We start from the raw sequence: 13,702 nt of genomic DNA, 5'->3' as shown, positions 1-13,702 counted from the left end.
GTGTGGCCAAACTCTTGTGATGTAAAAACATCTGAAAAGAGCCATGCTGTGTCATGTCATGAGTTGGTCTTTCTTGTTTGACATGGGCCAGCAGCGGGGACCAGGGAAAAGCAGAAGAAATGCTTACAAGTGTAAGGGAAGACACTCTGCCAGGGCTGACAGTCCCCTGGCTGTCTGCTATGTAAGATTGCCTGGAGCTGGGTGCACCTGTACTGCTGTGGCTGGTATCTCTTCATCCAGGTTCCTGCTAGTTGGTCTCTTGATAGTTCTAGACCCAGTTGTTCTTTTGTCATGAAGGATAGTGAGTAATCATTGTTTGCTTGGTCCAGTGTGATTCATGTTTGGATGAATTGGAGCAGAGAGGATAAGTTTCTCTATAATCTCTGGAGCCATAGAACAGCCTGTTCAATGTGTCTTCATACACAAACTGTTCTGGTGTCCCATGGCTTGCCTCTATATCTTTTCTTGTTACAATATATGTTTTCTGAAAGGTGATGATCAAATTGAAAAAAAAACTTGAGAAGATACAACATGACAGCACAATTGCATTTTCTGTTTCATTCACTGTCCCCTTCCTCAGAATGGCTGGGGTTTTTTTTCCTTTTTGAATGGAATGGATTGGTTTCCTTTAAAGATGAGAGCATTTGAGACAGTGTTTGCAGGGAACTGTTGAGGCTTGCAGTATTATTAGGATTGTAAAACTCAAACACATGGAAGGTAAGCATGCCAGAATTAAGATTTGCTGTGCTGGTTTTTTCAGAACTTTTGTGTAACTGTATATTCAGATGCTTCTTTTGATTAAATTACAAGAATTTCTTTTAACAGGGACATCTGCCTCATTCAGTTCACACAGTGGATGCAGCTCATTAAAGAAGAGCTATTTAATATTTTATTTTCCTCTTCATTACTCTGTCCCTTATTTACTGGATGACATTCAAATCCTGTTGAAAAGATGCCATTGCTAATTCCCCTCTAAGCTTTACAGTGATGCCCATTACTATACTTTCTGAATGCTTCATGGGTATTAATTAAACTTACTTTTCAAAATTCTTGTGTGAGAAGAGATGTCTTTGGCCCTCTTCAGATTAAGAACAAAGGTAGAGATAAATTATGTTCTAATCATTTATTGTGCTTATTTTGGCAATCTCATACTTGGAATTGTGCCCAGCATTGTTAATATTTTATATATTCAAAGGATAGCCTCAGTTGACTTCAGCTGCTTTAGGAAGATTTCAGCTCAGAGATACAGTTGAGCCTTGGAATCAAGCAAGGCCTTTGAAAAATTAAAATTAGCAACAAAAAATGAAAAATTGTCATCAACAAATATGGCAGTGGTCATATTGGAGTGCTCCAGCAAGTGCAAAGTAAGAATTCAGTTTGCCAAGTCAGCACTGACTGTAAGGCCATTTTTCGTCTTCTGCCAGCCTGAGCCTCCTTTGTTTCTGACCTCTTTAGCTCTTGCAGGAGAAGTTGTAGCACAGTATAGGACCTGTGCCTGTACAGTTCTACAGAAAAAGGCACCTGTGTATGATCTTGTAATTAGACTGCCTTAGGCCATAGGCACAAAGTGAACTAGACTGACATTTTTCTTATGATGTGTGTACTGCATACCTATGCATGCTGAATACATGGGGAAAATTACAGCTAATGACATGGAAATTAATTTATTAAGAGCAAGATGGATACTTTCAATGTCTGTGTTGTCATATTGAACAAAATAAATGTATGCCCATTTTACTCACTGCCTTCACAAAAGATGATGTCCTTCCCATACTTGGCAAGACTCAACCAGCTCTTTCAGGATGAGCTAGATCTGTTAGAAGTAAATCATGCATGGTACAATCCCAGTTCAATTGACTGCAATGTAATTGTATCTGTTTAATGTAATGGACGCTTGGCCTGTTTTTAAATTCAATCGTGGGACTCATGCACTTAACCATTTTGGCATTTCTTCTTAAAACTCTCTTTTGAAATAGATAAGAGCTTGCTTTACTATGTTTTTTAATTATAAATAAAAGACAGGCTCAGATTATCTTAACTGTAGGGGCATACTGCTAACACAACACAATACACCTTCTGTCTTGGGAAGTGCCTTTCATCAAAAGATTTCAAAGCAGCTCAAAAAGTCCTTAGGAACTAATTTGCTCTAAAGTTCTTTTCCCATATATATTTCACACAAAACGAAATATCTTAAACTATTAGTGCATTTTAGTGCAATTGTGAACTGTGCTAACAAAAATATATTTCTGCTTTAAAGAAAAGCATGTCTTACCTGACTGGTTGTTCATTTCTATTGTTCAGACCACATTTATAATGCAATTTTGTTTGCCCTCAAGGTCGTTCATCTTTGTAAATGAGTTATAACTCTATGACGTAGTTCTGAAATCTTGGTGTTACTGCTGAACAGTGCTGTCACTTTTTGGTAAGGCATAGGAAGTAAAAGGCACAGCTGACTCTAAAATGAAAATGTAAGCATTTTTCAACAGGAAATCATTTTACAGAAGTTATTTGAGAAGTAATTGGTTTCCTTGCCATCAATTCTAATTTAGTATTGGGAAAAAAGGTTATACTTTTAAACTGTATTGCTCTGCAAGCATAACTGAATTTAAATGTGTGTGCCTTTATAGGTGAGTGAATGCTAATGAAAGTGCATTTTTGTGTGGCCAAACTATTTTTTTTCTTTTTATAGGAGTGCTTCTGGGAAAATAAATTGCTTGCTTATGGGTCCCCACGTTTTTAAGTCTTGAACCATGTTCTTTGCAATCAAATATTTCAGAATCATTGCTTGATAAATGTGGGATAAGTTAAAAGATGTTTGGTAGACTAGAAGGGCATTACTGGATTTGGTATAGTACTTACCAGGCCTTAGATAATTCCTTTTTTGTCTCAGAAATAGAGCTACTGTTAGTTATATGCACTTCATGGAATTCCAGATGATCAATATGTTTGTTCCAGTCCTACTGCTCTTCCTATATTAACATTTGTTAGTTTTCTGCTTTTTTGCAAAGTACTTAGGAGGACAAACACACATTTGATGTAAATGTAAATACAAATATATATATATACACACACTGTTTCAATATATACACATACATAAGGAACATTAGTCAGTTCAATGGTGTTTTTTTAATTTTCAAAAGATTTTTTTAACTTTTCAAGTTTTTACAGTGTTGTGGTGAGAGCTAATTTAAAATCTGCCATCCTTTAGAGATACGGATTAAATGGCTAGGCTAAGATCTTCTAAATCCCCAGGCCCGAGTTTGGTGCTGAGCAACTTATCTGCATGTTTCACTGAATTCATTATCTATTTTTCAAATACTAAATTATTTAACTTGTACAAATTAGTGTTTTTCCTAGATAAAATGAATAAAGGTTTTTGTTCACAGTGGGCGTTTGATGTTTGTGAATGGCATAACTCAAACTCCACTTAAATCACTGCAAAAGTTTTAAATGGCTTCAGTCATGACTGAGTAGAACAAAGAACCAGCTAACAGCAGTGAATTCTTCTGGGGTTTGGGAAACAAAATGCACAAAGCTGACAGTTATCTAAAAAAGCTTTTGACTACAGAACAGGATATGAGTTGGGCAGCATAAGCCTGCTGCTTCCAGCCATTCTGCCCAGCTGCGTGTGTTGCAGTTCTAGACTATTTATTTGCTGTCTGGTTATTCTGACAGGTGAAGGCTTCATATGACTCAGGTCCATGTTTTCAAAGCGAGTTCTCAATACGTTGAGATAGTTTTATATTAGAATGTTAAGTTTTTTGGGAGAATTTTAAGGTGGTATGTATAGATAGCATTGCATTTTTTTAGTCCTTGTGTTTTAATGTGGACAAGTTTGGTGGCATAGAGACAAGCTTGATGCTGTTCAAAGAGTTTACATAGGCAGCTCACTACAGTTAGTTTAAATTCCAGGCAAGAATTTGCTATGAGAATTAGGAATATTTTCTTCTATTTGGTATTTTGATGAGGAATGTCGTGTTTTGTTATTCCTTACAATCAGTCTGTAGCAACAGACTTCAGAAACCAGAATGTTTTCCTAGTGTGTGCCAGTATTTTCTTTGCATACTGGCCTTTCTTTATTTCCTCTCATGCATCCAGGTTTTTAGAGTTGATTTTTCATGGTTTCCAGTAGATTAGTAAGGGGGGAATGTCTGATTCTTCAACTGATAGGATTTCTGCCGTCTCCATGATGCCATTCCTTGCAGCTGTGGCAGTTTGCAGGGTGTTGTTGAGCATGCCTTGCAGTGTGATCCTGCTGATGTGATCCTTCCCTTGCTCTGAACAGGCTGTCTCCTGGCTCTGATGTCTACGTCACTGTTTCATCCATCGCCTTAGCAAGATCGCAGCAGTGCCGTAACTCTCCAAGCAACTTGTCCTCCTCGAGTGAGACTGGCTCTACTGGAGGCACGTACAGACAAAAATCTATGCCAGAAGGGTAGGCACCAGACTTTTTACATATTCTGTTTTGGCAGATTTTTTGTTCTCTCTTCCATTTGTCGTAATGTGTACTCAAGGACTGCTTATGCAGGCTCCCATCAGCTGTTGTTTACATGCGTTAAACCATGTCTGTTTTCAAATTTCATTGTCATGCTTCTTGAAAACGCCAGTCTTAAAAAATCCCTTGCTTCCACTTTTACCTTGCAGCCTAACCGTGCTCTCTGATCCTAGTCTACAGCTGCTCAGGTTACTACACAGAGGGACCTTTAAATACTTAAAAACCTTCATTAAAAGTGCTGGTTTCATGTGGCAAATTGCTTCCTTTCACAGGTTTACATTCTAAAATAAAAGAAGTAATAGCTTTGGGACTTTGCAGTTAGTTAATAGTTGAAGCAAAGTAGTATTGAGTGCAACTAAGACTTAGATGTATAGGCACAAAAGTGCTAATTAATCCACAGCTAGCTTCTTTTTCACATATTCACAGTCATTCTGTCTTAAGGCTTCCAATTTTCCAGAAATCTTCAAACTCTGTGAAGTGTCAATGTAAGGGGCAGCTTGCAGAGAAAGAAGTTAAATCTGTATCTTTCTCAGAGAGCACCGAAAGGACCAATAAATCAAAGATCTCCAAGTAGAGAATAACATAATTGGCAGCAGAAGAGCTATCTACTACTTTCCAGATTACTTCCTATAGAGAAGATAAAGGGGCAAAACTGCTGATAGTTCACACTGCAAAGCTTCTCTCTGAAGTATTCTTGAGTACTTTGCAGGTTATTGTGTGTAATTCATTTTGGCTTGTGTCTTTTATAAAGTAGAAAGATCTTCTTCTGTTTTAAAAAATATATTATTAGTAGTATTAAATGCTGTTGTCAGGAATCGCTTAGTACAAGGCACTGTCTTTTGCCTCTAGGTGCTCTGTGTCAGTCCAGACAACACTGTTCTGGGCATGTGTTTGAAAAAGTACTGCTTCTTGCTCCACAGCACTGAAGATTTGTCCTCCCTGTCCTTCCTGCAGCTCAGTTTGAGGTGTTATGAAGAGTCAATCTCTTCTCTGTCACACACCTTCATGAAGGCTTTGATTCATGACACTGCCAGGCCTGTTCTGGTCATTGTTTAAGTTTGTGCTTAAGTCCTACTGACATTAGGAGATTTGCTCTTAAACTTGTTAAACTTTGCTCTAAGGAAACACTAGATACAGGTGTGTCCAGGGCTCTGCAGCTGGAAAAAGGCACTTAACCTCCTTGTCCTCTGTAGACTTTCTGGCTCATTCACATCATGCCAGCAGCATTTCTGTGTTACCTTGAATTCTGATGAGCAGCTTGTGCTCCCTATATCGTCTGCTCTTTTCCAACTACGTCATTTGCACTACAAAAAAGGCATTGCTGCCATATGTCTTTAGACCATCACAACCATAACTGCTTGAGTAAGAAAGGATTTTCAGACACGCTTGAAGGTTTGTTTTGAATTGGCCTCAGAGCACACCAGCACCCATCCCAACCCTTTTCCATCTTTTAAGTTAATTCTACACATATGTTCACTACAGCATTCTTCAAGCATTTTGCAATTTCAGCAAAGAGATGTGTCCTAGAAACCTTGACTATACAGTCATTTTGGGGTTGAAGTTTTAATTCAGTGCAAGGAAACACATGGAATAATGAAAGAAATAATTAATATGTGAACTTTGCATGTTCTTTATTGGATGCTCTTTAAAATAACCCCAATTGCTTAACTCCAATTATTTTACTATTATGTTCTCTTCCTATAAGAAAAGCAGTTTGCCTCTCATACTGTCCTTGTACACGTGAATCATACTTACTCAGGACTTCCCAAGCATCTTCTGCCAGGCTAAATGGAAAGCATGAAAAAGGCAGTTGTGAAGGAATGTTTTCCTTGCCTCAATAAACAATTCAATGTCTGTCAATAAAAACCATTGCAGTTCCCTGTGCATCTTCTGCTGACATTGGTCTGAAAGAGCAGGTTCAGGGCAGCTAAGTAGCGATGTTTGGTGTCCCAGGTAGGGCTGGTCAGCATTAGCCTGGATATGTTGTTAAAATAGGGGAAACAGATTGTAACATTCAGCTGCTAAGGTATTAGAATGATGGGCTGGAGTAAGGGCCAAGGGGGAGCCATGTCCTGAGGGGTAATCTTCCAGAGATGAAGTTCCAGTGTGCTCTAGGTATGCCAGTCCCTGAGATTTCCCAGTGTAGGAAATCTCAACCTCACCACTTGTGTAGATGTTTCTTTCTTGTTACACAGTGTGACAGATTTGGAAAGTTTGTGAAATTTAACTGACCAGAAGAATGGGTGAGTCCAGCCCCTGTCAGACATTGGTGCAAGCACTAATTGCTGCCTCTAGATTATTGATCCATATCCTAAGCTGGGTGTAGGCAAAACCTTCACTGCCTTCAAGAATATCCAGATTGATCTTGGTGGGTATACGTGTGTTCCGTATACTTATGCTGTGTTTGCGTGTTCGCTATTGCATCTACAGTAAATGATTGTAGAATGTAAAATTTAATCCAAACCCACCAAAATAGTAAGTTTCTTCTTATGACAGATAAAAACGTATATTTAAACAATTTCACTGTTCTTTTAATCCAAGTTGATTTCTCCTTCCTTTTTTTCTTGGGTTCATTCCTTCATACCCTAATGGGCTGTATATTTAAGCAGTGTAGAATAGAACACCAGTTTCATTTAATATTTCTGCTTTTAAATAGGTTACTTCATGAAAAAAAAATCTAAACACATTTCTTGCAGCTCAGTTAGTAGAGCAGTGATTTTAATAAAATAAAATTAGAAACATGGTGATTTTGTATGCTTCTAACCTCAAAAAAAAGATCCTGCATCATAAAATATGCCAGATGGAAGATTGACAGCTTATATCCATATGAACGTTATGGAGGTTAGGTAAGAGGACATCACAAGAGAAAGAAAAATACTGATGTGGTGCAATTGCAATTTCATTGCACCAAGATTTGTTTGGGGCTTGGCTTTTTCTTTTAGATGCCAGCTTCTAGTTATTTTATCATGAAAATATGTTCTTCCCATGAGAGTTTACAAATCTTAAAAGTTAGACCATAGATCAGTGTTTAACAAGTCAATCACCTTTGAAATGCTGTGTTTAGACTTTTTATACATGTCTTGAATTGGTATTGAATTAATCATGTTTAATTTAGGTATTTGATTAGGTGAAATCCCACTTAGTCTGTGTGAATAGAAAAGGAAAAACACTACTCTCTTTGCATAATTTCAGTGTAAATTGTTTATATTCAGAAGGCAGATATATATAGGTTTTACAGGGGTTTTTTTAATTCATCAAAATGTATGCTGGCTATATCAGGGAGCGGTCAACAAAAGGGAAGTATGGTCATGTTAGGGTGAATTTTTAGAAGGCCAAAATTTCAGTATTTGCAGCATGTTCCATGCATGTTCCAGCTTGTCTTTGAGGATGGGAGTGGGATTTTGTTGTTCGGAGTCATATAACGTTGCTGTGGTGGGTTCCTTTGAGTTAACAAGTGTGTGAACTTCAAGTGGGATAATCACATTAAGCTTGTTCTGACAGCTGGGAAGGTGTCTCACGTTGGAGGTTGTGTGGGGCAATCTGTAGCTAGCAGAGTGAGTAGTCAGCACAGTTGGGGTATTTCATTTTCTGTCATTTTATTAGACATTACAGCTAGAGAAACTCATCAATATATAGATGATATATCAGTTTGTAATTATTTTATGTGTTACTCTGTGCATGTAGAGTTTGAGGATTTTCTTTTTCCTTCAGGGTATGTCTGATTTAAAAAAAAAATCTCAGAAATGCATTCTTCTTGATGAATTCTTAATCATTGATCTGCTATTTCTGAACCCAGCTATAATTCTTACAGACTTATAAGTGATTTATATGTAATTCAGAACTGTAGATTTAAAGTTTTACAGGCTTTTAGGCATATAAGGCATGTAGACTTCAGTGTGGCACAGAGACGCTGTGTGTCTCCTTTGTCATTAGCTTGTTCTCCTTGAGTTTGCTCTGTCTGTGTTGATCTTTCTGAAATACATTTGACTAATCTGGCAGGATTTACAAAGTCCATTGAACAGTGTTTTCATTTTGCTCTGTATGCTTTCTTTTGCAGCAATTCATGTATGTCTCACTATTTTCTTACAGCTGTATTTAGTTTGCACTAATCCCCTCAAATTATTTTATGATCAAAGAACTTAATAATTTACAGAATTTATAACCCCCCCAGGATTTGGGAATCTATAATCAATAGTCAGCTTTATAGAGGCTTATTTAAAATATTTGGCAGTGTTAATATTGTCCCAAACAAATCCATGCTGTTGGCATATATGTCTGCATCACCCAGAGGTATGACCTTACTACTCTCTTGGTTAGAACCCAGGGAAGCGGCTGAGATCCATGGGATTGTCCTAACAAACTTTCTGATGCTTTCTTTGAGTGGTTTGAGATAGTGCTTTGAGGTATTTGAAAGGATCCGATCTTTTCCCGATAAACACAACCCGTTTCCCTATGTGGTTTTTATCCAGCCCTTTACATTTTACTCACTGTGGTGAATTTTCTATAACCAAGTCTGGTCACCTTTTCATGTAAACATGTGTGTAAATAAAACCTCATAATTTTATTTCTTGATGTTTTGATCTAGTTTTTTTCTATTATGTCATTGTAACCAGCTGTTCTCAATCAAAGATGCTCAATAAATTAATGTATATTGTAATCTGATGCATTAAAGCTGATAAATGGGTCTGCAGACCTACCACAAAAATGAAATGGTGAAACATTATAAATTGCTCAAGTATTTGTTCTATGCATTGATCTGCCCTGTTGTTTGACACTGGCTAATTAAAAGTGCTTTTTTTTTTTTTTTCTTTTTTTGCCTTACGTGAGATTTATGTCTATTTAACATTATTATCTGCTTTGTGTTTTGGGGAGAACAGGTTTGGAATTAGCCGTAGATCCCCTGCTTCCATTGACAGGCAGAACACGCAGTCAGACACGGGTGGCAGCGGCAAATCCACGCCCAGCTGGCAGAGGAGCGAGGACAGCATCGCTGACCAGATGGGTACGTACGGAGCTCTACACGGGGAGCGAGCGCTGCTCACCACAAGGTGACTTTGGCCATACCTCTCCTGGCAGACAGAGATCCCTCTTAAGTGCAGTGTTTTCAGCGGCTTTGAAAGTTAAACTTGTTCATCAGGATGAATAATTAGGTCTGGAGCATGCATTGAAGCTGCTGCAGTCTGCTTCCTTGAGACCTATGAGTATCACCTAAGGAAGAACTGATTTCATTTCCTTATTTGATTGTGGGATTAAATCTGCCTTAATGCTCTTACCCTGAAACACTCTGTCCTTTTGTAAGTGGTTGGGCAGACACACTTATTAATTTGTCTTGCTGTTGAGGACTTGTTTGACCTTACCTACTCTCCTGAGTGGCTTGGCTTAGTTTAATTTTTGTTTAGTTTGTCTAAAGTGCTTGTGATGCTTCCTTTCAAATGGTGCTATATAAATGCAAATTGATTGTTTGATCATTGAAGCTATAAAAATACCATGTATAAAATGGAAAAAATGCAATTAAAGTTTAAATAGTGAAGTAAATCTATAGGTAGGTAATCATCTTCCAGAAACATACATTTTCATTGCACGTGGCAATTAAGCTGTCAGCTGAGGGAACATATTAACTACATGAAAGTGAGGTACTGAGAATTTATATTGTTAGGCCTTCATTGGAAATTCTTGCACATAGACCTTTTGCTACAGCTGTGGCTTCACTTGAAAGGATTACCAGTAAGACTGACACACCTGTGAAAATGTCCTATCTACAAACAGCATTTGTCCAACGTGATGACCCTGGCCAAGGTTGCTAGATTGTGTTTTTCTAACTTTTTTTACCCTAGATTGAACAATTCCATACATTTTTATTGCATTGCTTTACTGCATCACTGTACACATGGACTAGTGTTCAAGATAGAATACACTTCAGTGAGATAAAGAATTTAAGGCATATGCCGCCAGTCTCTGGTTCTGAAGATGTTCTTGGTTCACACACCTTCACAACTTCAATAAGCTGTGCCTTATTATCAAAGCCATCTGTCAGTCCCTCCCTCATAACTCCCCCCATTCTTCTCAATAAAAAACTGATTTTACTCATCTGCAGTTCTCATTTTGACAGAACAATTTTAATTGCGTGTGTTTTGAAACTGTGTGATGTTAACAACGCATGTAAAAATGATCTTTTGCTCAGCATTACTTTTGCAGATCAACAGTTGGGTGTTGGTGCTGGCACTGAGTGGAGATGCCAGCAAGTTCTGTTCCACAGTGTCAGGTGTCAACATATTAGCAAAATAAATAAGGCCAGAAAGAACAGGAAAAGTTGCGTGGTAGGAGAGATGGCTCCAGCATTTGGCAAAGGATGAGAAACGCACATTGACATAAAATCCCTGTGTTTTATCTCTTGTGTATTGTCCTTCATTCATAGAGTTGGAAGCCGCATCTCTAATTGGAGACTTTATTACCAATCTGGTGAATCTAGGTGAAAGTTTGGTTTGATGACAAATAAGTACATTTCCACTTGGGATAATCTGTCTCAAGGTAAATAAGGCTTTAGGTGTAGTGAATCCACACACTGACACCTTCCTGGCATATCCTTCACTACAGAATACCTTTGTTCTTTGTTCACCAGCACTGCTTGCTACCACTTGCCAGGGGAAATCAAGGTTGATGATGATATTGCTGGTATTATCATTATTATTTAAAAAACTCACAACTTTTATTTGTTTTTTAAAGAGCTCGTAATGCTGCAGATCAAGATGAATAAACTGTAGCTGTGTTGGAGAAAACACTGCTATTTACCATGGGTATTGTTAAGTACTTGATTTTTGTAAGCACATATTCTACTTAAGAGGAGCATTTTAGAAGTGCTGATTGTGTGTAGAAGTACGTGTAAAAACTCATAACTGAGAGAGATTCTTTTAAAATACTGGCCTTGGACTCTGAGAAGACAATTACCTACCTAACAGGCTGTGTCTGAACACCCTCTAGACCTCCACAGTTATCTCCCAGGAAAATAATAAGTTTTATTGGCAAAGTGCACTCCTCTGAGTGTCCAGTAAAATGAGTGATTTGAATTCCATTCACTTTTGTCAGGTTTAGTTTAATAAGTATTTCTTTTTGTACATCTGTGCAGTTTCCACATTCACAGCCAGCAATGTTTAAGATGATAATATGTCAAGGGATTTTTTTTGCTATCTCTTCAATTAGAAAATGTTTATTTCACTCAACTTTGATAAGAAATACGTGTAGTAGTTGTACTGGGGAAAACGGGTTCATTTAAGTGATCACTGTAGACTTCTGCTATTGTCTGGCCTTGCATAGAATGCCATTTTAAGGAAATGTGGGTCTTCAGTCTTTTAAATCTCTTGTCAGCAGGTATCGCACATTTAGAGATCCAGTGTCAATACCCTGTGAAAATGAACTGTTTCAATGCTCTGATGTAGTGCTGTTTGGCAGTGGGGACATGATACCGTTCAGGTTGTCCTAACAAAAGTCAGGATGGTGGCAGCTGGTTTTTTGACAAAGCCTTAATGATTTATGCCAGGCAGGAATGGCCCCCCACTTCCTCACCTGTGTTTTGTCACAATATGTCTGGTTTTGGCTAATGGTAGTGTTGGAAAAATTGCAGTGTAAAATCAGGTTACATGTTTTCTTAGCTTATAGCACTGCTCCTTTCAGTCCATGGTTGTGTGCTGTGTTGCAGAGCCAACGTGCCATCTCCCAGCAGTCTCAAAAGTATTGCCATCGTTCAGAGAGAGCCCCAGTGGAAGATTGATGAGACAGGATCCCGTGGTACACTTGTCTCCAAATAAGCAGGGTCATGTAAGTTATCCTAAAAAAGGAATTATTTAATGTCTCGCCTTTGCTCCACGAGCTCTTGATATCAAAAGTGTTGTCCAAAGTTATATTTAGAGTGTCCGTTAAAAAAGGGAAAGAAAAAAAAATCCCGTTCCCTATGAGAACATGGAGGAAGCAGTAGAGCAGGCCTGTTCTTGCCTAAATCCTACAGCACAGCATATTGAAATATTTATTAGTTAATAAAGATTTGCTGCCAGTTGAACAGCAACCTCTTGTCTGTTATCTTGTGGGAAGTAAAGGATTTGTGGAAATTCGCAAAGCTATTCCTAGACCTCACATGTAAGTCTTAGAGTTTGATTAATACATCTTCTAATGCAATGCCCAGAAAGCTGCTGCTTTGAAACAGAATAGTGATTTTGGTTTTGTATTTTTTCCATTTTCATAATGTACCTTGAACACTGTTGGAAGTCTGTCTGAAAGGTCTCCTGGAATCCTGCTGAAAAAACCTACTTGTTTTATTTGTTTTGAAATTCTAAATGGTAAATTCTGCCTTTCTGTCTCTGCAGAGTTAACTATTCATGCTTTTGTGGAGACTATCACTTCTGAATTTACATACAGAGAGATAGATAAATACAGTAATGTTCATAAATTTAAAATGTCTTGAAAATTATTGAAGTCACTGTAAAAAAAGAACCATCCTTTAAGCTTTAAATTACTCAATAAGCTGTATCACTTGGTTTTTTATTTGTGTAACAAGCTAAAATATAGAGTTGTGTTGTATGATGTTACTGAAAGTATTACTTGCATTTATTGAGATGTGAGAAAGCCTTTAATTGGATCCAAGTCTTTAATTTGCTCCTGCTTGCCAGGATTATTCTTTCAATGCAATTGGCAGTGTTGCTTTTAGATTATTAATTCATAACAACACATACTTATTACTTTAAAAAGATAACACCAAAGAAACCCAAACAGTAAGACACCTGTCTTCATATTCTTAGAAGCACAGACTAGATTTTAAATTTAGATTGACCTGTTTTTCATGAGATTGATTTGACTGGATAGTGATGTAATACATAACTCATTAGCTTGAGTGCAAAGTGCAACACTGGAGTTATTAATGATTGCATTATTCTGGTTTAGTCATTGTTAAAGTAAATCTTTATTATGTGGACAGATGGATGGGGGAGTGATGAAGTTCTTAATGAAGAAAAGTAACTTTAATTGGAGATAACTAGGAGTCCAGGTCATATTCCCCCATTTTCCTGTCAATTCTTGCTTTAGTATATTAAAAAACATGGATGCTGATGATTTCTTGTTTTCAATATGCATCTGTTCTCTATTTCCTTCCCTTCTGAAAACAGAAGCAGTATCTGGTTTTTTTATATTTGTCTTGTCTGTTCAGTCAAACTCCAGGGGCAG

The 13,702-nt window shown here is 37.6% G+C and overlaps 1 protein-coding gene across 6 annotated transcripts in view; it reads left to right on the top strand.

Moving 5' to 3' along the window:
- The window catches only part of SIPA1L1 (signal induced proliferation associated 1 like 1), a 208,819-nt gene that overhangs the window by 174,659 nt on the left and 20,458 nt on the right, over positions 1–13,702 (top strand). For all 6 annotated transcript variants that reach the window (XM_069017525.1, XM_069017526.1, XM_069017528.1 and 3 more), the window contains 3 exons: positions 4,286–4,435; positions 9,373–9,497; positions 12,189–12,307. In XM_069017525.1, coding sequence (XP_068873626.1) covers positions 4,286–4,435; positions 9,373–9,497; positions 12,189–12,307 — 394 coding nt within the window. The remainder of the gene's footprint in view (positions 1–4,285; positions 4,436–9,372; positions 9,498–12,188; positions 12,308–13,702) is intronic.

This window comes from Aphelocoma coerulescens, chromosome 5, assembly GCF_041296385.1.
Source record: "Aphelocoma coerulescens isolate FSJ_1873_10779 chromosome 5, UR_Acoe_1.0, whole genome shotgun sequence".
NCBI classification, from domain to species: domain Eukaryota; kingdom Metazoa; phylum Chordata; class Aves; order Passeriformes; family Corvidae; genus Aphelocoma; species Aphelocoma coerulescens.
Note: the sequence above shows the minus strand (reverse complement) of the source record. Positions and strands in the feature narration are given on the sequence as shown.